The sequence below is a fragment of the Epinephelus fuscoguttatus genome, linkage group LG5 (genome assembly GCF_011397635.1).
Source record: "Epinephelus fuscoguttatus linkage group LG5, E.fuscoguttatus.final_Chr_v1".
NCBI classification, from domain to species: domain Eukaryota; kingdom Metazoa; phylum Chordata; class Actinopteri; order Perciformes; family Serranidae; genus Epinephelus; species Epinephelus fuscoguttatus.
The window spans coordinates 41,557,012-41,584,780 of record NC_064756.1 but is presented as its reverse complement, the minus strand read 5'-3'; the positions used below and the strand labels follow the sequence as shown (position 1 = coordinate 41,584,780).

General features: G+C 40.5%; 1 protein-coding gene across 9 annotated transcripts in view; it reads right to left on the bottom strand.

Annotated features, from left to right (window-relative positions):
* LOC125889095 (RNA-binding protein Musashi homolog 2-like) overlaps positions 1-27,769 on the bottom strand; it is a 482,288-nt gene that overhangs the window by 127,366 nt on the left and 327,153 nt on the right. For all 9 annotated transcript variants that reach the window (XM_049576805.1, XM_049576804.1, XM_049576810.1 and 6 more), the window contains exon 8: positions 8,791-8,873. In XM_049576805.1, coding sequence (XP_049432762.1) covers positions 8,791-8,873 — 83 coding nt within the window. The remainder of the gene's footprint in view (positions 1-8,790; positions 8,874-27,769) is intronic.

The following is a 27,769-nucleotide window of genomic DNA, read 5'->3' as shown; positions in this document are numbered from 1 at the left end:
AGGCCAACAGTAGAATTCACCACATGACAAAAGCAGACAAGAAACTGTAGTTTGAGCACTGTCCTTCGTGCTGAAGATGTAAAAACAAACAAATACTCCATACTCCAAAACTCACTACCTCTGACATGATGAACCAAGACAGTGTACACAGATAAAAAAAACAACATCAGCAGAAAAACTGACCAACGGCAAGCGGCGATCACCATGGCCAAATAACGTTGCAAATCTGTAATAAAGAAATAATAACAAGACAGCTGTTGGCAACTAGCTGTTGCTGCTGCAGCTACTATTAAACGTGACTGGAATTAATAAACAAACAGTAAATGCACAGTGGGAGTTATTTGTTTTCTGTATCGGTGTGACGCGCTGTGTTAATTGAGTGAATCATCCGAGCCGGACGCGTGTTAATTTGAGTTTGATTTAATTTAATTACGTTTTTGTACAATTTATTGCTGCATTTTGAAAGCAAAAAGAGTTAAGTTTTTTGGGGTTATGTTATATCAGGGGTTTCAGCTTGGCACCGTGAACCTGTGCCTCCCGTGACCTGTAAAAGTAGCGTTGTGACATAAGCCTCAGTTTCTGTTGTTGTCGAATTGTTACAAGCTGGTGAATTGGTCAAGGCAGGCCAAACAGGTGAGATGACAGACAGATGGATGGTTTGTCTCTAACAAAATACTTTCTAACTACTACTAACAATATTTGTTATCTCGTGATAAAGAATTAATAAGTCGTTATCACAAGATAACAGTTCACAAAAAAAAGAATAATACATGGCTGTACTCGTCTTCCGTATTAAATTACCCATGACATGTATCTAATACTTTCTTCTTTGTTATCAATAAAACAAGTATACAGCTCTGGTTTGATCATAAACCCACAATTTGTATGAACTTAACAGAAAATAAGGTCAACTTCACCCCAGGACAAAACCAATCACAACTTCAACTCGGCTATAGTCTCTAAGTGCATTCACGTAGGATGGGGCCACCATGTTGGTTTGTACTCTTTTGTAGTCTTTAACTGACATTGGTGGTCGCCATTTCCGAGTTGTAGTTTTTAGCTGTAGTTCTCAACACTGATGCTGCTGCTAATCTTAGCGAGCTAGCCGCTTACGGCTAACTGAACTGCCAACCAAACAATCCCTTATGCATCCTTGTGTACCACATTCTTCAAAACAAACCCCTTAGCTGCTTTTGGATTTGTGAAGCTTGATTCCTGGCCATCTTTCGGCGTTATTCTGAACATTGCTGGAAACTTTATTCCAAAGCATACCCCCTCACATCCCCAGAGCAAAGCCTGCACCTCCCTGAAGGCTGCATGACGCCTGCTCAAGGCCTGGGTGAGGTCTGGCTGAATTTGAATCTGATCTCATCGGCGGTCATCAAATCCCTCATCTCCGCGGCTTTCTTCAGTAGTAGATCCTTCTCATGGAGATGGTGGCATCTTACCACAAATACTTGGGGAGGGAGATTCTCCTGGGTCGATCTGCTGCAAAGCGTTCTATGGGCTACATCAATGGTAGGTGACTTATTCAAAGCTAGGGCCTGCTTTAGCATGTTAGCTACAAACTGTGATGTTTGTACACCATTCTCCCAGCCCTCTTTCACACCCCAGACCAGGATATTCCAGCGACGTGATCTCATTTCTAGTTCCTCACAGTGTTCTCTCAGGGTTGATACTTCCTTTTCATAGAGGTTATTTCTGACTCCATGGCAACTATCAAATCAGAGTGGCCGTCCACTCCCGTCTGTAGCTCAGCTAAACAGCCCTCGGCTGCTGCGACTCTCGTATTGACTTGTTCCACAGTGGTTCGGAATTCTGACCGAATCTGTGAGGCTTGGTCCCGAAGTTCTGCAGACTGGGATTCTGCCTTCTCCTCTTTCTTTGCTACCAATTCTTGTTTTATGGATTCGATAGCCCGAAGTAGTACAGTGTGACGGTCCCCATCTGTATCACCATCTGTTGCTAAGTTAGCGGTAGCATTAGCATTAGCTTGGCCAACTCCTCCGTCTCGCTGGGCCTAATCTTACTCTTCGGCATTATTTTTGCCAAAAAAGTTTAAGAGTAGCAGGTCAACGTATTTATGCGATTGCAAAGGGTTGTTGAAATAATACTTTAGAAGAATATACTAATTTTAATTGTTCCTTTTGGGAGCTCCTCTAACCTACATCTTTACATGGCGCTGCGCATGTGCGGGTCACTGTTTTTGTTTATTTGGTTAGTTTTTTTTGCTCTCCTCTAGTTATATTCAGTGGGGACTTTGAACTTTCTTAAAGTAACATCATATATTTTCACTGTTTTTCATTGAACTGGAAAGTTTTACGGAACTTTTAGTTTGAAGAACAGCAGCTTTATATGGGATTACTAAGAGATGCAGATGGGGGAAAAGAGCCTAAGCGCTCATTAAACTGCGACAATGGGGATTTCAAAATGCACTCCCGTCAAAACATCTGGTACATGTAAGCTCTCTGGCCAACAAGATGGACAAGCTGCTGATTCTCAACAGAGCAAACACGGACTTTTGCAGATCTGCTGCACTGTGCCTCGCTGAAACCTAGTTTGTTGAACACATACCGGAGCCTACGCTCTAAGGCTGTATGATAACAACTATGTATGATACATCATTATATTTCCAAGCAAGATATAGATTTAGACAATACTGTTTATATCGATATAGGGTCAAGTTGCGTTACAAAATGCCGTTCTTCCAAAAAGCCATACCAGTGTGCATCTCTCCCCTCACACACTCTCCACCCCTCTCTCAATGGATTTAAACCTACTTGATACTTTTATACTCATGTTATAGTTTTGTGTCCTGTGCTGCCAACCTGTAAACCTCTGTAGCTCCAGTGCTATGTGTAAAATATGTACAGTTCTAACAAAAATTGGTCTACAGATGTCACAGTGTTGAAGAAATCACTGTCATTACCTGGAGACTTTCTTTAATTAACTGTAAACCTTTATGTTTTCCTTGCTTGCTCTGGTTGGAGTTTACATCCCACCACAGACCTGTGTTAGTGAAGCATTACACACCTTGCTGACCATATCACTAATGTAGAGACCCCAGACTCAGTGCTGATGTAGTTTAGGAGGTAAAGCAGGTCATCCACTAATTGGAAGATAAATGGTTAAATTCCTAGTTCCTTTAGTCTGCATTGTCAAAGTATCCTTGGACAAGCTACTAGACACCAAATAGCTCCTGATGGCCGTGCCACTGGGTGTGTGTGTGTATGAATGTTTAACTAAGTAGCGGGCGATGCCTTTTATGGTAGCCTCAGTGTATGAATGTGTGTGTGAATGTATGGATGTGACGTAGTGTAAAAAAGCGTTGAGTGGTTGGAAGACATCCATCGATTTGCCACTTACTCCATTCTTATTGTTCTGGGGGACTTTAACAGAGCAAACCTAAGGAACAAACTTTCAAAATACAGACAACATATCAAGTGTCCCACCAAGGATAATAACATTGCTATACATCAATTAGGGACACCGTCACTCCCCGTTTCCCATGCAGCTTTGGGACTCTCTGACTACTGTCTGGTTCATTTTCCTCCAATCTACAGGCACAAAATTTGCTAAACTTAAGGGTAAAGATGATGAGGAAATGACCAATGAGGCATTTACAGGCCTGCTTTGACTGCACTGACTGGAGTGTTTTTGAATCTGTTACTTCAGACCTGGATGAACACACTGACACTAACATCCTACTTCACTTTTTGTGAGGATGTGTGACTATGAACCACAATGTCATGGTAATATCATTCCCTGTTTTACTCAATCTCCCCTGATTTCCTTTTGTTTCTCTACTTTACGGTCAGACATAAAGTAATAACATTAACAAATAGCGGCGAGGCTTTTACTCACCACAACTGCAGAGGCTCCCAGCTTCATTTGAAACAGACTACATTATAGACGGTCCGTTATTTATTAATCCCTCTGTGTGTTTATATATTTACTTTTTATCCGTTCCGTTGTCTTTGTAAAGTTAACATATCGCACCATCATTTCAAACTCAACACTTGTTTCAAATTAAAAGCCCCTTATAACCTCGGCTAGAGAATCCTTCCATTTTCTAAATAGGCTTTTATTCTGAAACATTTGTCAGAACTTCCTGTGGAAGATACAGTAGCTTGACAGTTTATGTATGGCGCTTCAAATGTAGCTCCTGCTATCTGCTGACGCTTTTAGGTGACTACAACAACATGTCGGCTGGCACATGAACAGACACACAGTTCTGGCAGTGACTCAAATAATAGTAAAAATGATAAAAATAGGACAAGAATAACCCGATGACATCACACACGCCGTGAAAGACGACCGAGGACAATTGGTGAGTACCAGTGTGTAGCGTGTACCAGGCATAATGCAAGTCCTGAGTCTGAAATATGTCTGTCAGCGAGTCCTACTCCACCTATTGAGACTCCACTGTAGACAACGGCAGCATTTCTCCGACCACGTAGCGAGCCACAAGCTTCGTGGCTTCTTTCAGACTGATAGGTTTAAGGTTATCTCCGTTATTAGAACCAAACAACAGTCGTTGCTGTTTCAGAGCTGAAGGACCAGCGTTCTAAAAGTAACGGAAGTAACTGATGTCTTGTTTGAAAATGTACTATAGTAAGTATTTGATTACTCAAACAGCAAACTAACGCGTTAGGTTACTCGTTACTGTAAAAAGTAATCAAAGTACTGTAACATGTTACTTTGTAACGCGTTATACCCAACTCTGATGAGTAGAGTACTGCACTGACAACCTGGCCTCACTCCAAAGTCGTCAAATACCAGCGCTTGGTCTGTGACTTCCGGCATCAGACACTGATGAAAAAAGCCTTTCATGTCAGCCTGATACGCAGCTGGTTGTCATCAGGGGTAACGCGACGTGACAACAACAAAAGTTAAGGCGGTGAAGATCCAAGTAGGGGGAGTGGTGATGGGTTCAGCAGTCACCAACTTTCACCGAGCAGGCCATTGTTCGCTCCCCATGTGATTGTAAAGTCAAACCCTGTTCTTCTTTCCTACTCCCAACCACGTGCATCAATCCATCAATCAATCAATTTTATTTATAAAGCCCAATATCACAAATCACAATTTGCCTCACAGGGCTTTACAGCATACGACATCCCTCTGTCCTTTGGACGCTCACAGTGGATAAGGAAAAACCTTTAACAGGGAAAAAAATGGTATAAACCTCAGAAAGAGCAACTGAGGAGGGATCCCTCTTCCAGGACGGACAGACGTGCAATAGATGTCGTACAGACCAGATCAACATAATAAATTAACAGTAATCCGTATGACACAATGAGACAGAAAGAGAGAGAGAGAGATGCAGGACAGACGGTAATGACAGTAGCTTACAACAACATTAATTAAAGTAATAATATTATAATTAATAATAATATATTAATATCTGATAGTATACATGTGTGACAATAATCATATGTGTATAATAACAGTAGAAGTATGACTAATGATAACAGCAGCAGCAGGAGGCATCTGGCAGGACCACGGCAGCAGCACAACCACACACGTCACACTATCCAGTGGAGACAGAGGAGCACAAAGGCTCCGGAGTATGTGTTGGCTAAATGTAACCACGTGTTTGTTAGTTTCAATATTTACTATCTTTTGCCGTCAAAAATACATAACTGAATAAAGTCCGTTGTCCTGATGCCCTAATGGTCTACATGCATGGTAACTGCAAGATCACTGGTCGGTTTTCAGCTCAGGAACCAACTGCAGCGTTTCCTGCTGTAGTCCAGTACTCTTGGATTTTCACAATACATTTGGGAAATCAGGGCTTATATTACTCCACACTGACAGCAAACAGCAAAGGCAAATTAAAAAAAAAACACTGCTACTTATTTACTGAATTTGTACTTGGTATTAATGCCTGCGAGGTCTGGGATTCCAGCTGCAATTCTTTTTCTTCTTCTCCCCTATGTTTCTGTATTACCCCCTCCTCTTGCCTGTTTTCCCCTGCTAAGAATGCATGCAATTCCCTTGTAGCCCAATTTAAAGCAGGCCAGTCGATGAGTGGTGTGGAAGGAGGAGAGAGGCTGCCGGGTCTCTATGGGGAGATATCGACTAAAATAAAGAAATCATGGTCAGCACTGTTGAGCTCCCCAAACAATAAAAGCATATGATGTGATATCATGTGAAAATCAATAGCTAGCAGATGCAGGGCTTCCTCCTACTGTCCACAGCTCTGGGTTGTTTGGATGATATCAGCTGCATGCTGACTCAGTGACATTACAGTAACAAGACTGGGGGAAAAAGAGCTCACATTGACGGCAGCATGGGATCATCTTACTGTATAATTAAGGAGAGATAAGATGACATGTGTAACGTTAACGTGTGTGTGTGTGTGTGTGTGTGTGTGTGTGTGTGTGTTGTATTTGTGAGAAGGTATTTTGTAAAGGGATCATATCCTTTTGACTAACACAGATTACTAAATGTTGAGCTATAGAGTAAGAAGTCTGAAGTCAAAAATCGGCCACAGTTTAAAACATTGGGACTGGGGCAAGAACATTTTCGTATGTTTATTCTAACCTTCTATTAGTTCTGTTTAGAGACTTCTTAATATGAGTGTTACAAGTCCAATTCACTTAACTGTTGCACTGTGACAAAAATACAGAGGGAGTAGTTCAGTATTCAGCAATGCAGTTCATAATGTAGATGGGAGATGGCTGAGGGGATGTGACATTCATGGAGATACATGATGACAAAACATTAGCCTCTACAGTAAAGTTACATCCATATAACAAGCAAACATGGCCCAAATTTGATTTTTTTGCTCTAATGTGATAACAGATCTGATTTTTTTCAGAGTAATGTGGACCAAGAAATCCATTTTTTTTTCCAATTCAGATCTAGGCCATTTTCCTATGTGGTCTAAAATCTGATACATATAAGATCAATGGCAACCTGACCGCTGTAATATCAAAATTCATGGATGTCTTCCCATACGTCCACTGTTTGTTCATGTCATACTTCTCTGCACAGGTGCACATCATTCACCATACAGTGTGGGGCCGGTCCATTAAAACTATAGAAGGCTGCCATAGCAATGCTGCTGTGGTAGACTGCCCCATTTGCCACTGCCAGATGCTTTCTGATGGGAACAGCTCTTCTACATGCCGTGACAGACATATTGGAATGTAGCTAGGGTTGGGCAATTCATCGAAAATTAATCAAAACTGACATTCAGAACCTCTAACTGTCATAATCTTGCCCATGAAAATCAATGTAGCGTTTTTTTTTTGTTTTTTTTTAAATTTAATTCTGTTAATACTTTCCTCACTGTGTGTGTTCATGTACTGTCCCCTTAAAAACGTACTGCTGCATGTGTATTCATGTGACTCCACCCCGTCTAGTCCCTGACCTTGAAGCAATATGGAGGAGAACTCAAACACCAAGCCTACTGAGCCACCTGAGCAGCTTGTACCAAAGAGTCTGGCGTTTCGACACATTTTGGCTTATGTGAAAACAAGACCAAACAGAAATGTCCTCCTTGATCTTTCTTCCATCATCCACTGACCTCACTTCTGCTCAATGACCTTTGATCTATTTTAAGTGCTGGGAGCAGTTCTAGTCTGGTGTTTACAGACAGTTGATGTTGTCTAATTCTAATCATTGAGTCTTTGTACCCATTTGGTCTCCTGAGTGCCCCCCAGACCTTCGGCACCTACCTGTCTCTATCCTCCTCTTATTAAGAAGATATTGTTCTCTGTGTAGGACAGTCCTTCCCCACTGATATGTAATGTTGAAAGTGGTGGTTGGTGTTTAAATTGAGATATTGGTTTGTTTGAGTGGGTTTGAACAAAGGTGTCTAGGAACAGCAACTCAGCATCCCTCACCATTACAACTCCATGAAAACAGAACAAGCTCTATTTATAGATGAAGGCCCCAGAGGTGGCCGAAAGCTCTAAGATCCAAAAATGAACTCATTTACTGAAAATCAATGTAGTGTTTTTAATGAAGCACAAACCAAACACCCTATTAACACCAGAGGTAAACTGTCGATAGTGTTTGGGGTTCTCATGGCAAACCAGGCAAGTTTATTTGTTTAGCAGAAACACTGGGTCTCAATGTGTCTAGATTCCCATTGCTTCCCAGGAAAAAACAGTGGGACACAGGAGAGGAATAATCAGGTTATTGTGTTTTTGTTTTGTTCGTTTGGGGCCAATTGGATGAATTTGGATTAGGATATGTCATAATGTGACATAATGGTGTTACGCAATGGGCAGCTGCATTTAATGCCATGGAACCAGCAAGACTGTGTTCTGCGATAATACTTGAGCATTTAAGCTGAAGGTTGGGAGCAGATACACTACCTTGGGACCTTCTGTTGGGCCCCCATGTTCATTCTGACCTTTTTTATCTGTTACAATGACAAACCTTCATTCATGGCCAGCCATTCCAGACTAATTTGCAGAGCATCCTGGCGTGGAAATTGGACATGGGGGCAGAGGTAAGGCCAGGTTGTTCTGCCCTTTTGCGTGCTTCGGGATCATACACACAATTTCATGGTTAGTGGTCAGTTGCACTGAACAGGCAGCTGACCTCTACTTCCCTCATCCCTCCATATCTCACTGGTGTGTGTGCAGGTCCAAGTGTGTGTGTGTGTGTGTGTGTGTGTGTGTGTGTGTGTGTGTGTCTGAGTATACAAGTGTCCATCCTGGCTGGTCCAGTATCAGTTTCCACCATCACTTTCAGTGCTACACTGAAGAAAATCAAATAAATATTAATCCAGATCTGTGTCAGACATTCTGAAATGCAATGGGAGCCACTCACCATTTTATTATTGATTTCATGAAAATGGATCTCGCAGACTTTTTCCACCACATCCTCAATTTCAAATGTTACAAAGCCAAAACCTGCAGAGGAGATAGATGGGTAGAGAGAATAAAGGCAAGAGGAGAGAAAGAGGAGGCAAGACATAGAAAAGAGGGGGGAGGAGGGGACACTTGGTCATAATTCCACAAAAGCATGATCCGCCACAGCGATGACACAGGCACAGCGCTTCCTTTGCTTCCTTGGGCTCACTAAGCTTTATAGTCCTGCTCCAACAAAAGCCCTGTGGCCATGATACACATCTCACAACTGGACTACTATATTTTGGTTTAAAGTGAAGGAAAAGCATAATACAACAGACACAGAGACCAATAATAGACTTAGACAGGTGTATATAATGTGTTCGCTTTATCAGTATTTCAATAGAGAAGCTAACCGACTTAGGCTTGAACTATTGGCAGAATATTTTCAGCTTTATTACACACAGTTTTAGGATAAGCTTCTAAATCAACACTGTAGGGTAAATGGGAACACACTAATACAGGGTAGTATAATGATTCACAGGCATTACCTAATCACTTGCATGTCACACAGGGATATTTGAGAATCAACAGAAGTACATATGCAGACACACTGATGGTTGAACACAGTGCAAACATCCACAAACACCCATTTTCTCTCCTTTACTTCGCTGACAGTAAATTGTGTTTAAGTGTGTACCGTCTGTGTTCATTGCTTCTGACCAACTGTATAATAATAATAATAATAATAATAATGTCCTCTAGGTGGCCAAAATTCTGTGAAAATAACATGGTCTTGAGCACAAGGCAACACCAAGTTCACCCCAACATATATCTAAATGCACAAATCAACTGAGAGACTGAGAGCATGCAACTGAGAGTAGCAGTCGCACTGTTTACACTATCGATTGTTGGTGCAGTGTTAGGGCCAAATTTCCATTCTCTGGACCATTCAATAACATCCCTTATTCTGTCACTCCCCATTGTCTCTGTTGTTGCTGCTGAAGTATTGCCAATTCAAGCAAACAAGTCACTTGCAGGGACAAAAGCACATCTGCTGCAGCTTTCTGAAGTTTTGAGAGAGAATGCTCTGATAAACCCACTGTACTACCTGCACAGCACCAAGCAGCAGACTACATGAGCAACTAACTAGTGGAGAAATGATAAATGTTGGTAAAGACCAAAGCAGCTAAAAGAACAATGATTACTGAACTCAGATTGATCATGAGGAAGAAGACATTATTCTAAATAAATGCTGATGTAGCTGTGTGTCTGCTGAATGTGTTAAATGGTCAACTGTGTGCTAACACAAATGCAGTAACAGTTGTGAGCTGTGGGCATTCATCAGAACAGGCCTGGAATTTCGTCATTTTAGAGGAGAGGCCACTTGGCCTTTCGTGATGGCAGTTTTTTGAGGGCACAAAGGCCAAAAGCCAGGGCAGCAAGGCCATAAAATAAAACAATGATTTTAAGTCCACGTCCATAATGAATTTAATTTAAGGACTAAGGATGTATAACTATCTGTGAAATGAAAAAATAAAACAAGCTCAAGTAATAATAATGAGTATAACAAGTAATAATGTGATTTATTTAATAGCACTAATAAACCCAATGTGTTTTAAATATAGAACAACCAGGTTCATGTATTTATAAGCAAACAATCTTAAATATTAGGCCTAAATATTTTTACATGATGTGTGTACATGATAAACTGATTCACTGAACAAGACTGGCTTACAATTATTTTTGATGTGTTGTTAGATAGCTAACAAACAAACAAACAAACAAACAAACTACACCAGGGCTATTCAATTACTATTTCAACTGGGCCACATTTCAAAACCAGATCATGTCGATGGGCCACATTTTTAGCAGCGAGCAACCGATCCACTTTATATATATATATATATATATATATATATATATATATATATACAGTACAGGCCAAAAGTTTGGACACACCTTCTCATTCAATGCGTTTTCTTTATTTTCATGACTATTTACATTGTAGATTCTCACTGAAGGCATCAAAACTATGAATGAACACATGTGGAGTTATGTACTTAACAAAAAAAGGTGAAATAACTGAAAACATGTTTTATATTCTAGTTTCTTCAAAATAGCCACCCTTTGCTCTGATTACTGCTTTGCACACTCTTGGCATTCTCTCCATGAGCTTCAAGAGGTAGTCACCTGAAATGGTTTCCACTTCACAGGTGTGCCTTATCAGGGTTAATTAGTGGAATTTCTTGCTTTATCAATGGGGTTGGGACCATCAGTTGTGTTGTGCAGAAGTCAGGTTAATACACAGCCGACAGCCCTATTGGACAACTGTTAAAATTCATATTATGGCAAGAACCAATCAGCTAACTAAAGAAAAACGAGTGGCCATCATTACTTTAAGAAATGAAGGTCAGTCAGTCTGGAAAATTGCAAAAACTTTAAATGTGTCCCCAAGTGGAGTCGCAAAAACCATCAAGCGCTACAACGAAACTGGCACACATGAGGACCGACCCAGGGAAGGAAGACCAAGAGTCACCTCTGCTTCTGAGGATAAGTTCATCCGAGTCACCAGCCTCAGAAATCGCAAGTTAACAGCAGCTCAGATCAGAGACCAGATGAATGCCACACAGAGTTCTAGCAGCAGACCCATCTCTAGAACAACTGTTAAGAGGAGACTGCGCGAATCAGGCCTTCATGGTCAAATAGCTGCTAGGAAACCACTGCTAAGGAGAGGCAACAAGCAGAAGAGATTTGTTTGGGCCAAGAAACACAAGGAATGGACATTAGACCAGTGGAAATCTGTGCTTTGGTCTGATGAGTCCAAATTTGAGATCTTTGGTTCCAACTGCCGTGTCTTTGTGAGACGCAGAAAAGGTGAACGGATGGATTCCACATGCCTGGTTCCCACTGTGAAGCATGGAGGAGGAGGTGTGATGGTGTGGGGGTGTTTTGCTGGTGACACTGTTGGGGATTTATTCAAAATTGAAGGCACACTGAACCAGCATGGCTACCACAGCATCCTGCAGCGACATGCCATCCCATCCGCTTTGCGTTTAGTTGGACGATCATTTATTTTTCAACAGGACAATGACCCCAAACACACCTCCAGGCTGTGTAAGGGCTATTTGACCAAGAAGGAGAGTGATGGAGTGCTGCGGCAGATGACCTGGCCTCCACAGTCACCGGACCTGAACCCAATCGAGATGGTTTGGGGTGAGCTGGACCACAGAGTGAAGGCAAAGGGGCCAACAAGTGCTAAACACCTCTGGGAACTCCTTCAAGACTGTTGGAAAACCATTTCAGGTGACTACCTCTTGAAGCTCATGGAGAGAATGCCAAGAGTGTGCAAAGCAGTAATCAGAGCAAAGGGTGGCTATTTTGAAGAAACTAGAATATAAAACATGTTTTCAGTTATTTCACCTTTTTTGTTAAGTACATAACTCCACATGTGTTCATTCATAGTTTTGATGCCTTCAGTGAGAATCTACAATGTAAATAGTCATGAAAATAAAGAAAACGCATTGAATGAGAAGGTGTGTCCAAACTTTTGGCCTGTACTGTATATATACAGGCATGGCCCTCCTCAACATAATGCAGCAACAGACTAAAAAAGATCTATCAATGCATAGAAGCATAATAAGTGATAATAACAGTATCTAACAACACACACTATCTCTCTACCAGTATCTCCCTCTCCCCTCTCCTCCACACACACATGCACACACCTCACCTCCTGATGCTTTCCTTACAGGTCAGTTACACAGGATATAGTTTTATACAGTCCATGGCAGCAACAGTCATGTTTACAACAGCAGAGTCACTATTTAAAACCCAATAATATCTGACTGGAATATAAATATTCCTCCTGACATCACAATACTGAGTGAAGAAAGTCACGTTATCTCAGCATGAAGACAAACATCAGTATCAGTCAGTCATCCTGCTCTCTGTCCCTCCTCTACTGAGGACACTCACTGTCTGCAGGTTGGCTGCCTCAGGTACATCTTCAGATAAAGTGTTAGCCTACATACAGACAGCATTCATTTAAGTTTGTCTTTAACAGTTTGCTGTTAGCGATGTGCTAAGTCATAATCGCGGTGAATGAGAGAATCATATTTCAATGACAGAGCGGGTTGAAAAAGGCTATTGCTTTCTACACGCTCATCACACTGATAAAGTATTGGCTTGGTTGGCAGAGGTTTTTCACGCACTTACTCACAAGCATAGTTGTCTCAACTAGAGTAATCTTGAAGTTATATTCCCTTCATCTGCACCGCGACCTCTCTGACTTCACTCTGTTGAGTGTGTGTGTGTGTGTGTGTGTGTGTGTGTGTGTTATGAGGATTTCAGCCCTGACATGCAGAGAGCAGGAGAGAGGCAGCGGAATGATGATACATGAAACTGAAAATTTAAAAAGTAACGCCGATAATGGCGGAGCTTACTGTTATTACGGTCTTGATTAAATTTACCTTGGGTTGTTTAATACTGGGTCTCGGCTTTGGGGCGGCAGTGGCTCAGTTAATAGGGACTGAGCTTGAGAACTGGAGGGTCACCGGTTCAAGTCTCCATTTAGACCAAGTGTGGCGTGTGGACTGGTGGCTGGAGAGGTGCCAGTTCACCTCCTGGGCACTTGTCCAAGTCAGCCCCCTCACTCTGATGACTCTCCATTTTTTAATGCATATATAGGTCCTGTTTGTGCATGTGTGTGTATATGACAACAGAGCGAAAAATAAATTGAATTTCTCCTTGGTGAGGTATATTTTCTGCTTCTTATTTTTTTTATTGCAGCTTAATTAACAGAGATGTGCTCAGATGGAAATAACGTCATACTAGTTTTGAGCAGATGATTACAAAGATATAAGTAAGGACCTTGGACCAGGTTTCTGAAACAAACACACCCCCCCCAGTTCTGACGATACAGAAAACAAGCTGACATGTACACCTGCAAAATCATCAGAAGTCCTGTGCATCAGACCAAATGCAGACAAGCAGGGTATAAATTACATGATGACTTCGTTTTTTTTGTTTGTTTGTTTTCTTTGTTTGTTGTTTTTTAAATCTAGCTCAATTGCTTAGTCATTGTTAACCTGAACTTATGAGACTGTCCTCTCATGGAAATCATTAGTGTCATTTCAGCAAACGCCAGTCAATGTTGCTTTATGACTGGCTCATTCCCCGACCTTTACTGGTTAAGATGGCTTTTATTGTAATCATGATGATGACCATCCCCTCACCTTGACTAAAGAATACAAAATACTCAACCCAAGCCATTCACTATCCCAAATCCCCAAAAAGTTGTTTTGTTTTTTAACATGGAGGACTTTGTGCATCGTCATCCCTGGTCACATCTGCCACCTCTGATACACACTGTGTCACCAGCCTATGGGGTTGGGTACTGTTTACATTTTAACTAATTCTGGTACCAGTGCTGGTACCTGGAATTCAGGAATTCACCAGTGTATTTTAGTTGTATAGAGTTTGGTACCTAACCCCACCAGCTGATGCTGTTTACTTGACAACTTCTTCCACCAGGAGTCTGAAATTTGTATATATTTCTGTACAAACCGTACTAAAGTACACTAGTAAGTACTTAAATGTACTGGGATACTTTCCATATGGTTGTATTTGCAACTATTTTTTTTCTTCTTTTAATTTATTTTACCAAGGAGTAGGTCTACATTATTTGTTTTTTATCTAACAAATGGTGTCTACTCATAAGGCTATCTTTCAGACCATATTACTGGTCTCTTTTTTTTTACATTTTAAAAGCATATATGATTTGATTGACATGATACATGATCTGAAGTACTATTCACTATTTTAACAGATGAGGAGTTAGCTGCTGTTCCAATTGTCATAAAATGTAACTTGACAAAATGAGTCGACTAACAAGTGAAAAAGGAGCCATGAAACACATCCACCTTGCCAGCATGATGTTGATTGAAATATGGAACTGAGCAGTCAATTACAGGCCACCATACAGGCAGCCAATCATGCCAGTGGATCGGCGCTGAGCATAAAGCTCCAACAACAGAGCAGAGAGCATTGACAAATTGAATGTCACACACTGTGACCAGCATCAGCAGCAGGTAACTGTGACTGGGGGTGGCTAAGGAGGAGCTTATTTAGTAATAGCAGGTGCTAAAAATTAAAATAAATAACTAAATATAACACTGAAAAATGGTAAGTGTATTTCCACTATAATGCTACTTGTACAACCAAAAAATGAGAAACTGGTGGTTTTAAGCTAAAGTCCATTTAATCAAATCAAATACAGCACAGATATTTTTTTACAAGTCCAAGTGTTTGAGCTATAAAGTCCAAGCCAAATCTCAAGTCTTTGGTCACAAGTCCTTGTCAAGTCTCCAGTCTTATGGCTCTATCATCTGCTGCACACCGTCAGGTCTGCTGAGAACACTGCATAGCTATATCTTAAGTAATCAAAGCATGCACTGTGTTATCATCACATCTTCATCTATTTTCATAGCATCAGCACTGATTAGTTGTTCGGTATGTGACCACTTTAAATAGGCTAATGCAGTGCAATATGAAAAAACCCACAATTAAATCTTTCATTTAAAGTTAATTCATTGCCGAATGAGCATTGCCGCTAACTAGCTCCCACCAGACGCAGTTGATGCGCAGTGCAGTAAACAGCAGAGTAGCAAAATAATGAACAGACCGATATGCATAGCCAGTAAAAAATATTCTTGTCAGTTTAGTTTAAGTTTAAGTTTAATTACTTTATTAATCCCCCTGAGGAGAAATTCAATGTTTTCACTCTTGCTTGTCAATTACACACAGGTCCGAAAGACACACACACACACACACACACACACAGTTAACCCATTAACTGTTAACCGTTGACATCCCTAGAGTACAGATGAGTAAAAATCCAAATCAATATGGCCTCACTTTTATGGTATTTTACAGATGTTGGTAAGGTTCGAACAGAACAAGGCAAAAAGCTTCTAAATATGCTGCTTGTTCTTCAGAAGTACCTGAAATTTACGGAGCTGATTACTATGGGGGGGGATTCAGGTCAGTTCCTAAGTCAGAAAAAATAGCATTATCAGTCAGTGTCATCTTCACTGGAATTGTTTTAGAAAGTTGTAGGCCTACATGCTTTTATGTTTTTACTGTTATTTTGTATTGCATTTTAACTGGATGTTTCCTTGCTCATTTGTGACAGTCACTGCTGTATGTGTCTGTTTGTGTTCATTGTTGTAGCAGTATTTATGCTGTTCTCTTGGCCAGTTCAAAAATATTTTATCTAAATGAGACTTTTACCCATAAATAAAGGACATATATAAAGTGCAACTTGAGTTCAATGCCCCTTTCACACATGCACTGCAAACCCGAAACGATCTGAAAATTACCCAGAGAAGCTGTGTGTTAGAACACAAATGTCTGAATCAGATGGATTGGACATTAAACGTACTTTACCCTGCCAGATCCCAAGTACTAAGTCCGCATAATGTCCAATTGAACCCATGAGTGAGCAGGGAGTTGTCCGGTGTTGATGACGTTTCTATCATGTGGCTTGCATAAAACCAGAAAAAAAAACTCCAGGGGTGAAGGAGAAGGGTCATCCACACAAAGATGGCAAAAAAAGTCTTACTGGAGCAATGACAAAATTCAGGAACTGTTGTTAGGGCCCAAGCTGAACTTTGTCATTAGACAAATACAAGGAACGGCATGAAACTCTGTTGTTTATGACCATTACAAACCAGCTATGTGACTGCAGTGTAATCTGTGTCATGCTCTGCCTCCTGCGCACTCTACCCAGACACCATCCCTCACCTCAACCAAACAGAGTATTTATTATATATATTATTACTCCGGACAATGTCTGAACCTGATTCTCTGGACTGTCTGGTGTTCATACATGAAAACGGATCAAGTTGCAAACTTGTTGCACACCATCTCTGTGTGAGTCTCCACTGTAAGAAAATCCTCTATTTCAGAGATACTTGATGGAAAGAGTCTCATCTCATGGAGGTCTGACATGGAGGTGTCACCACCAGAGTTGGGTATAACGCGATACAAAGTAACGCGTTAGAGTAGGCTACTTTGATTACTTTTTGCAGTAACAAGTTTGCTGTTTGAGTAATCAAATACTGAGTACATTTTCAAACAAGACATCAGTTACTTCCGTTACTTTTAGAACGCTGGTCCTTCAGCTCCAAAACAGCAACGGCTGTCGTTTGGTTCTAATAATGGAGATAACCTTAAACCTATCAGTCTGAAAGAAGCCACGGAGCTTGTGGCTCGCTACGTGGTCGGAGAAATGCTGCCATTGTCTACAGTGGAGTCTCAATAGGTGGAGTAGGACTCGCTGACAGACATATTTCAGACTCAGGACTTGCATTATGCCTGGTACACGCTACACGCTGGTACTCACCAATTATCCCCGGTCGTCTCTCACGGCGTGTGTGATGTCATCGGGTTATTCTTGTCCTGTTTTTATCACTTTTACTATTATTTGAGTCACTGCCAGAACCGTGTGTCTGTTCATGTGCCAGCCGACATGTTGTTGTAGTCACCTAAAAGCGTCAGCAGATGGCAGGAGCTACATTTGAAGCGCCATACGTATCTTCCACAGGAAGTACTGACAAATGTTTCAGAATAAAAGCCTATTTAGAAAATGGAGGGATTCTCTAGCCGAGGTTATAAGGGGCTTTTAATTTGAAACAAGTGTTGAGTTTGAAATGACGGTGCGATATGTTAACTTTACAAAGACAACGGAGCGGATAAAAAGTAAATATATAAACACACAGAGGGATTAATAAATAACGGACTGTCTATAATGTAGTTTGTTTCAAATGAAGCTGGGAGCCTCTGCAGTTGTGGTGAGTAAAAGCCCCACCGCTATTTGTTAATGTTATTACTTTATGTCCGACCGTGAGGATGTACCATTGTTTGCTAGCTTGATGCTACTGACAGTAACGTTAACTCAGCGGGTTGACAAAGTGCCTCTGCTGTTTCACACCATCATTTCCCCCTTTTACTCTGTGTGGTAACATCCCTAGAGGAAATATTAAAAATGCTGGGGTGTTGTTGTCATACAGTTGTCTACGGCAGCAGATCGTTGTGTGTTTCTACTGGTCAAAGTGACAGCTGTGATGGGAGAATTGGATCTCAGTGAAGGGCAAGTGGTCCATAACTTTAATTATGGGGACAAAAAATGTAGGCTTAGCGCCCTGTGGTCCATTGCCCAATAGGAAATGTAGAATACTCAAAAGTACTTTAAAAGTGCTTGAGTTACTTTTCTCAGGGAGCAACGTTGAAAGTACTTTTAAAGTAATTAAGTTACTTTACTCAGGGAGTAATGCAGTCAAGTAACTGGTTATTTTTTAGAATGTAACGCAGTAACGTACTTTGATTACTTTTAAAGTAACCCTTACCCAACATTGGTCACCACATAGAAAGTGCAGGTAAATTGATCTATTTTGAAACCTAAACGTTATGGATGTACCAGCTACCAGCAGGCCATACAGAAATACCTTTGGTTGTCAATCAACAAGAAAATAGAACAGGGTTTACCCAAACTGCAGTGACTTACTCCACTTGTTCCCCGCAGTGTCACTCATTTAAGTGCATGGTTGGGTCAGCTTGGTCAGGTACTCCTCTGGTCCTCTTGTGTCAAGAGCCTTGCAAGGGGGTTGACGTTGGCTTCAGTATATTAGATTAACAATAGATGCAGTCAGAAACTAATAAAAATAATCAGTGGATGAGGGTCATCATTCATTGTCTATCACAGTCTCAACAAAAAGTTGTTGTATGCGCTTGTCTGCAGCACACCACCCTTAGGCGTACATATGTCTACTGTCTCTCTCACTTTTTCTCACCTGCCTTCAGGCCAGCTCATATCATGGAAGACCTGCCCTCTTGAGACTGACAACCAATCAAAGAAGGAAAAATTACAACCTCTGACCATGACATGGTCACCAGATGCTTCTATTCAGCACCTACTGAGGACATTGACCAGGAAGTCATAACACTATGGATGTGCTGGTTATAACCCCTCAGATTCCACCCCCTCTGCAGAAGTCCCCTGACCAATTAGTAGGAGTGATTTGTACAGCAACAAGGGCAGGATCCCTCAGGATCAACTCCCAACCCAGTCTCCTTCCGAAGTCATCAAATACTGCTGCTTGATCAGTGATTTCTGCATCAAACACCAACGAAAAAAGCATCCTTTTGCTCCTTTCAGCATCAGTTCGAAATGTCCCCACACAAAAACATCATAAGGAGCTGGAAAGTCCCTGTAAGGCAGGCAGCAGGGGTGGTGGATGGGTCCAACAAACACTTTCAAGCAGGAGCCCAGTGTTTGCTTCCTGTATAAATGTTGAGACAAACCATGTTTTTTTTCTAAACATAACGACATGCTTTTGTTGCCTCAACCTAACCATGTGTGTTTGTTGCACAAGGAAGTAAAAGTAAATACGTGGTGTTTTACTTTTGTAAGTTTATTTTGAAAAAGGCTTTATGCATCTAATGATTAGAAACTGTACACTTCCTGTGAAAACAGAAGTGTATTTTGAAAGGACACACTGCATGAAACAAGTCTAAAGTCACAGTGCCCCAGAATGTCAGCAACCAGCACACCCAGGATACCTTGCGCATTATATATAGATGTGAAAGTTCACTGACCAAGCAGCAATATGGGACAAACAGGTCAGTTCTAATATATCTCCCTTGTTGAAAAATTTGTGGATAACCAGAAGTGTCTGTAAACAGATTGGCTGATCTGTTGGGATGGGCTCTAGTAGAAGCAAACTCCAGATCTGGTTTATTTTAGAAAACTGCACACTATCATGTTTGCTGTCGAAACTTTAACAATGCAAATGCTAACTCCGTTCTCTGTACTGACAATTCTGCTCTGCGCTGGACATTTCAGGTTTCTTTGCCAGACTTGTGTCAAAATCTATTCCCCCATTGATATGTTTTTCCCATATTAGACAGCGTTTGAGTTTCATATTAGTGAAATACCTAATCTAGATTTCCTGGAGTACATTTGAATCTCAGATTTTATGGAAATGCACAGGCATCGCCCTCTTCAGTAAGAGAATGTGAAAACATCTCTCTAGTGAAGAACTGTTTACAGCAACGTATCCTCACAAAATAGTGATGATATGATATGATATCCAAGAAATTAGTGCCCAAAAATGACATTAAGTCCTTAACGTAAAGCTAAGTAGTTAATGTAATGTTACAGAGATTAGGTTTAGGCAAGTTAAGTTAATGTGGTTAGGTTTAGGAAAAGACAAAACAAAAATCTCAGACAATATGAACAACCCAAAGAAACTATGGAAATCCTTTAAGGAATTGGGGTCCGGTAATTCAAACAACAATAAAGCTACCAACATCGGGCTTAATAATGAGCTGGTTTTTAATAAACATCAGGTGGCCAATTATTTTAATAACTATTTTACATCTGTAGCCAAAAAACTGGTTCTTAAATTAACGCCTCTTCCTGGCCTATTTGGGATTGATCGAGTCAAGTCTTTTTATTCCAATTTAGGAGTTTCTAAAAATTCCTTCTCTTTAAAAAGGGTCACAGTGGAGGTGATGGCAAAGAGACTTTCTGAACTTAAATGTTCTAAGGCAACTGGTCTTGATGGGATATCTCCTCTTTTTCTGAGAGATGTTGCATTCCTTATAGCCCCCTGCATCTCACACATTTTTAATCTTTCTGTTGATTTGGGTGTGTTCCCAAATGACCTGAAGATGGCCAAGGTTATTCCCCTTCACAAAAAAGGGAGCACTAGTGACCCAGGGAACTATAGGCCTGTCTCAATTCTGAGTGTAGTTTCAAAAATTTTTGAAAAGGAAGTCAGTGAGCAGCTCTCTGACTACCTGTGCAGGAACAACCTCTTATACAAATTTCAGTCAGGTTTTCGAAAATCTTACTCCACTGACACCTGTTTACTTTACTTAACCAACCACTTAAGAAAAGAAGTTGATAATAAGAATCTGTGTGGTATGGTGCTACTGGACCTCCAAAAGGCATTTGATACTGTCAATCATTTCAGACTGATCAGTAAGCTTGAGGCCTTAGGTGTATCCAGCTCCTCCTGCTCTTGGTTTTTGTCTTACTTGTCTGAGCGTTATCAAAGAGTTTGTGTAAACGGTGTCTTTTCAGATGCTCTGCCTGTCGAGTGTGGTGTGCCTCAGGCCAGCATTCTGGGCCCTCTTTTATTTTTGGTGTACATTAATAATATGAAAGATGCGTGTTCATGTGATTTATTTTTGTATGCCGATGACTCTGCACTCCTTGTCTCCCACAAGGAACAAGATTCCTTGGAGAGAATTCTGAGTGCTGAGCTGTCGAAGGTTAATTCATGGCTCATTGATAACATGTTGTCTTTGCACCTAGGCAAGACCGAGGCTATTCTTTTTGGCTCCAAACACAGATTGAGTAAGTCCTCGGTTGTCAAGGTCACACTAAATGGTGAGACGGTATCTGCTACCTCATCTGTCAAGTACCTCGGTTGTACTCTTGAAAGCAGTTTGGATGGTAACATTATGGCTTCCAAAGTTCTTGGCAAGGTCTCTGGACTCACTAAATTTTTAGCAAGAACCTCCAGATTGCTTGACAGGGAGTCAATGTTAATTTTAGCTAACTCTTTAATTTTAAGTCATTTTGATTTCGCCAGTACCTCTTGGTTTGAGAGTTTAACTAAACTTCTCAAAGGCAAGCTCCAGGCTGCCCAAAACAGGCTTATGAGGGTGATTTTAGGTCTGGATCCCCGGTCACACAAAGGTAGGAGCCATTTTAAAGAACTCAACTGGCTTCCAGTTGAAGTGAGAGTCACTTTATCTAGGCTGTGTATGGTACATAAGATCATTAATGGTGCTGTCCCTGCTTTTTTAATAAATTATTTTCAACATGTTAGGGAAGTACACAGTATCTCTACAAGAGCCAGTTATCGGTAAGGGATCCTTTTCTTACATTGGGGCTTTTCAATGGAACGGCTTGGATTTGGTTATTAAATTAGCCTCTAATTTAAGACAGTTCAAATTTCTTACAAAAGATTGGCTTTTGGAAAAGGTTCCTATGTGAAAATTGCCTCAGCTATTGAAGATGTATTTGTATAATATGATTGTTCCCTTCGTTTCTTTATTGTGACCATGGCTGTGTATGTTTTTGTATGGTTTTATTGATGGAGCTTTAACCGCCGCACATGTGGGTTGCCACCTTGTATGTATGAGGACCACAATGGAAATAAGTCCTGGACTTTATTGTGTTTTTATCCTCGATTGTGTTAGCCAACGTGCATGGGTAATATGTACTCGTGTTTTATGCATTCTAATAAAACCAAACCAAACCAAACCAAAAGAAACATAGTGAGAACGTACTTTAAAATGACTCAGAGTTCAGATGGATCCAAACACCAGTGTCCTGGAGAAAGTCCTGTATGTTGTGACCCACCCACCACCTATACCTGCCTACAAACTGGAGGGGACTGCTTCCTTGTTTACTTCTGTCAGTACACTGGTTACGTGATCTTAGCTTTCCAAAATATGTGGGTTATGCATTAAATACTGGGTCATCATTGCATGGGATAAGTATGAATTTTGAGGCATTACTTTAATAAGAAAACATATGAACAGTGCATAAGAACAACCTATGCACAGATACAAGTCAGTGGAGTAAGGGTCAGGCATAAGGGACATTAACAGAAGAAAACGCACTTTTACATGGAGGGGTCCTTTCAGCCTTAGCAAAATATTTCAGAGAGGACATCAGAACAAATTCCAGATAATGTTTTCTATTAATACAGTGAGAAAATATTGATTACAGGGCTCAACAATAAGGATTGCCCGATTGCCCGGGGCAAGTAAAACTCACGGTCGGGCATGTAAACTAACAACTCACTTGCCTGATCGGGCAAGTTGCTAAAAATAGTAAAAGTTAATAACTAATTGATAAAATAAATGTATTTTAAAACGTGCTCTTCTGCTCTGATGCAGCGGTCTCTCTGCCTGAAGTCACAGGCACAGCTGTGTAACAATGTCCTGCCCACAGCCCCCATTGATATTATTTTGCGCGACGGACGCTTTACATAATAACATAACAATATAGGCTACTATTTATGGTGTTATGCCATCGTGTCATTTCTGTCTCTACATGTTCCTAAATCTTGAGACACCTCATATGTAAGCTAGACATTTCACCTGCTCTGTGCACACATGTACTGTATGTACTTAGTCCTAAAGAGCCCTTCTGGTGCCAGTAGATACACAGAAACATCCCAGCAGGCTGTGCTTTGCAAGCATACAAAAAAGTTTAACGCATATGAAAATTATTTTTCATGCGTGTGCTTCACCTCCGCTGCTACAACTCCATCCTAGGGGAAACACTGCTGTGTGCATTTTGTGCAACAGGTGGATGTGGTAGTCTACTGGTAGGGTAGAGAGCGAGCTAAGTAGCGTTGAAGTAGAGTAGAGCAGGGCAGAGAGATGGAAGCAAAATATATTAAACCCGGTGTTAATACAGCAGAACTGGAGAGAGGGGTGAAAAATAAATAGAGGTGGGCATGGCTCAAGTAGGGCGCAAAATTATAGATGGAGAATGATTGACAAATTTTTCACTTTAAGCCTGACAGTCATTTTTGTGTAGGAATTAAGCTACAATACATATGTTGTTTTAATTAATAAATACAGTGTGAATAAAGATTACATAACATAAAAATAACTGCAGTCTTTGCTATTGGATAGCGCTTAAATTAAACAATTTTTATAGGGCAAGTAAAAACTGACTTCGGGCAAGTAGATCTCTGACCAACTTGCCCGACCGGGCAAGTGAAAAAAAACCTTAGCGTTGAACCCTGGATTAACAATAAGATGTTACTGATGATGTTACTGAACGGATTACACACCCTGCTGTGACAGCTGCACCTCTGTCACCATTGCACCACACTTTCGCCGCAGCATGTGGTACAGAATAACGTCAGCAAGGAGCACTCAGCTTACATGAAGCTTCGCACATATAAACTCACTACAGCACTGTGACTTGGAATGTGATGTCATGTCACTGGGCATAGACCAAATCACAATGTTTACTTACAGTAACTTAGGGTAGAAAATCCTTGTCTAACGCACATTAAAATCAAATTTTGCTGAGCAAACACTGATTTAATAAGTTAGCTTTAGCCATTTATAAAAAGGTGCACACAAAAAAATCAGTTTGTGTCCACTATATTTAGAACATTTTCACTGCTTAACCTTGTTGTCAGACAGCCTTTTCCCATGGGTAACTGAAGCCCTTATATCAGAGCCATCAGACTCCACTGACAAAAAATGGTCATTTTACATAGCAGAACAGAGAGTTGCTGGTCAACCACTGCCTTGACTGGTTAGTGTGTAAAGTAAAATGGGGTAAATATTCACATATACAGTAGTATACACTTACACTGATATGGATTTTTTTTTTAGGTGACCAAAATACGTTTTTTGTGCGGCCCTGTCCACAGCAGTACATTGTTTACCTTCTGTGCCCATAGATTTGGTTTATCAAATATGATAGCAAAGCAACAAAGTACATAAAATAAGCACAGCAGAAATGTCATACAGGTCAGACCACTGAGTTTAACCATACATTTTTAAATGTTACAGTCATATAGCTGAAATTAACAACAGAAATCAACAAGTTAGCCAGTTTTACACCTCTCCACAGGACTAATCAACTGCCAATTTTTTTTTTACCTGGAAGTGATTGTTATTGTTAGCGTAACGTCACAGTGATTCGGTCTACTGAGATTGTATAGCATACTGCACTGCAGCTTTGAAACGTACAGTGAATATGCAGCTTTACCACAGCCATAGTTACTGTCATCATAATATCTGTTTTGTTCTCTCAGCAAAAAAATGTGTTTAATTCTACCTCAGAGAAAAGAGACTCACATTCACACCTGTACTCTGTTTTTTGTCTTGGAAATGTTAATTGCTTCCGGCTGGACAGTCTGCAAGATGGTTTTTCAGGTACTTTGTCCAGTGATTATACCCTCAGGGCCGAATTCACAAAAGGATTGCGTGGCTTTTGCGGCTGCTAGGGTTGTCACGATACTAAAATTTCGAACTCGATATTGATACCCAGGAAAATATTCAATACTCATTACCATTTTCGATACAGCAGCAAAAAAATAAGAGGCATGTCATTTTTTAAATAAGATCAGAACAGTAACATCAATGATAACAACAAAAAAATCCCCCCAAAATAAATAACCAGAAACAAGATCTATCCATACAAACGTATTTATCTACAGCCCTGTTTATTTTCTGTGCTTCTGGTGAATTGGCACTATATTTTCGTTGCTGATCAAATAGAGTTGGTAGTTTAGGCTCAGGATGCTCCTGTGTCTACCTCACTATGTGATCAGAGAACCAGGGGTTACGGGAGAAACCAAACGTTTTTTCAGCTTCAATCTGTGACTTTACAGTTAACATAACTTTTCAGACACACATAATTGTGTTGTCCTGTTAAACTAACATTGTCTATTAATGTTACAGACGGGCATGACTGATAAAGTTTTCTGCTTAGCTCCCACATTAACGTTAGAAGTTATATTTTAGTTTGATGCTGGCGACACCAGCTGCTCAGCTGCTAGTGGGGGGAGGGGCTGTACCTGCCGTCTGCAGCGTGTTGTGTTCACTTCACTAAATATTTCCAAAGAGCGCTTTTTCCTTTATCATTTTTGACCAAAACTGGCTGCTCTGATCCTCCTGCAGCCACGCTGGCCATATTACAGCAACAGATATGTGCGTGCATGCACAGCGACGACAACATGCCGGGTTGCAGCGAGGGCTCTGTGCCTGCCAGACGCTGCCTACACAGCGCGTGTCCGTCGCACCCATCGCGTGCACTCTTAGTATCGATACTTTTGTTAATTCGTATTGTATTCAGATACAGCGTTTGAGTATACTTTTGACAACTCTAGCGGCTGCTAAACCGGTAAAAATGGAGCAAACAGATACCGTCTAATTCACAAAGCACGCACAAAAGGTGAAATGCTCCACTAACTACGCTGCCAAGCAGATTGTGTCTCGGTGCTCCGGTGTTATTTGCACGTATTTAAATGAGGTAATATGCATATTTTTGGTGCAAAAATTGCCCCTTTCTATGCAAATGAGCCTCATTGATAAACAATGTCTAATTCATTAACACCAGCGCTAATAGCCACACACAGTTTGAGTGAAGTAAATAACGTCCTTAGAAAGCTGGTGCAAACTGGACGCTCCTCTGTGGAAGCCTCTCGCCCAGACTTTCCAGTGATCGTGGCAGCAGTGATTGTATGTTAAATCAGTTTGTAAATAATAATTTGACATTATTATTATAATGTCAAATTATTATTAGTATTATTATTATTATTATTATTATTATTATTATTATATTTTGACATTATTATTATAATCATTATTACTTTAATGGCATCCGAAGATATTGGTGCGTTGAACAGGTGACAGTCTGCGGTCGTTCTCAAAACGCACTTCTGTCACGCACTTCAAAAGCAACTTTCAATAATTTATTTTACGAAACGGAGGAAACAAACGTGAACAAAAGCGGTTCCATAATTCATATTAAATTCAAAAGATAACGAAAAAACAGCTACAAGTGAGAGGGAATAGTGATAAAGTGGTCAAACTTGGTCAAATCCACAGCCTCAACCCATCCGACACTGTTAGACTGACTCACCAGCAGGCATCACTACATCAATCAATCAATCAATTTTATTTATAAAGCCCAATATCACAAATCACAATTTGCCTCACAGGGCTTTACAGCATACAACATCCCTCTGTCCTTTGGACCCTCACAGTGGATAAGGAAAAACTCCCCCCAAAAAACCTTTAACTGGGAAAAAAAAAAATGGTAGAAACCTCAGGAAGAGCAACTGAGGAGGGATCCCTCTTCCAGGACGGACAGACGTGCAATAGATGTCGTACAGAACAGATCAGCACAATAAATTAACAGTAATCCATATGACACAATGAGACAGAAAGAGAGAGAGAGAGAGAGAGAGAGAGAGAGAGATGCAGGTAATGACAGTATCTTACAACAACATTAATGAAAGTAATAATATTATTGTTATAGTTCTGGCTACTGTGGTACAATATGTTGAAAGTATATATTAGTATCTGGCAGTATACATGTGTGATAATAATGAAGAATGATAATAACTACATGAGGGTATACAGTATTCAGTACTTTGCCAAACACTTACCATGCCATGCCATGTGGCTTATTGCAAGCAGGGGGAAATCAGGGACAAACTGCACTCAGCTGCCAAACTTTGTGGGCGTGTTTGCGCTGGTATATCATTAGCGCAATATCCTTTGTGAATAAGACATTAAGACGGAGCAAACTGCGGGTGCAAGTGAAGTGCAATTCAAGGTGCTATCAGCGGCCGCAGTTCATTCTTTGTGAATTAGGCCCTAAGTCTTCTGCCATTGATGTAGTACCTGTGAGCAACATGTGAATTATATAAATCTAGGTTTAACTTGAAGTTGGTGTATCTCTAAGTGACTACTTTAAGAAAAAGAAACAGATGAAAACTATTGTTACCTGTGCAGGTTAATAACCACTTACATCATTACAAGTTTGAAGCGATGTTTGATACTGTAGACCACCGATGTAAGAAAATAATTGTAAATTCGAGCACAAAATACATTTGGATACGTTCCTGAAACTTGCAACATAGAACAAAAATAAAAAATAAAAAAATATGAAACACCACAACCAGCAATATAAAGCACAAAAAGAAGAGAATGAGATTACTATAAGGAACAACTAAAGAGGATGTTAATATATGCTATAAGTGAACCATAAAAACAAGAAAAAGGGTGACTACAATTCAAAAGACCAGCTAAAATACAACCTGACATTGGCATTAAGATGACTGCAAATAAAATGGCAAATAAAAATAAAATAAAAAAAATAAAAATACAGG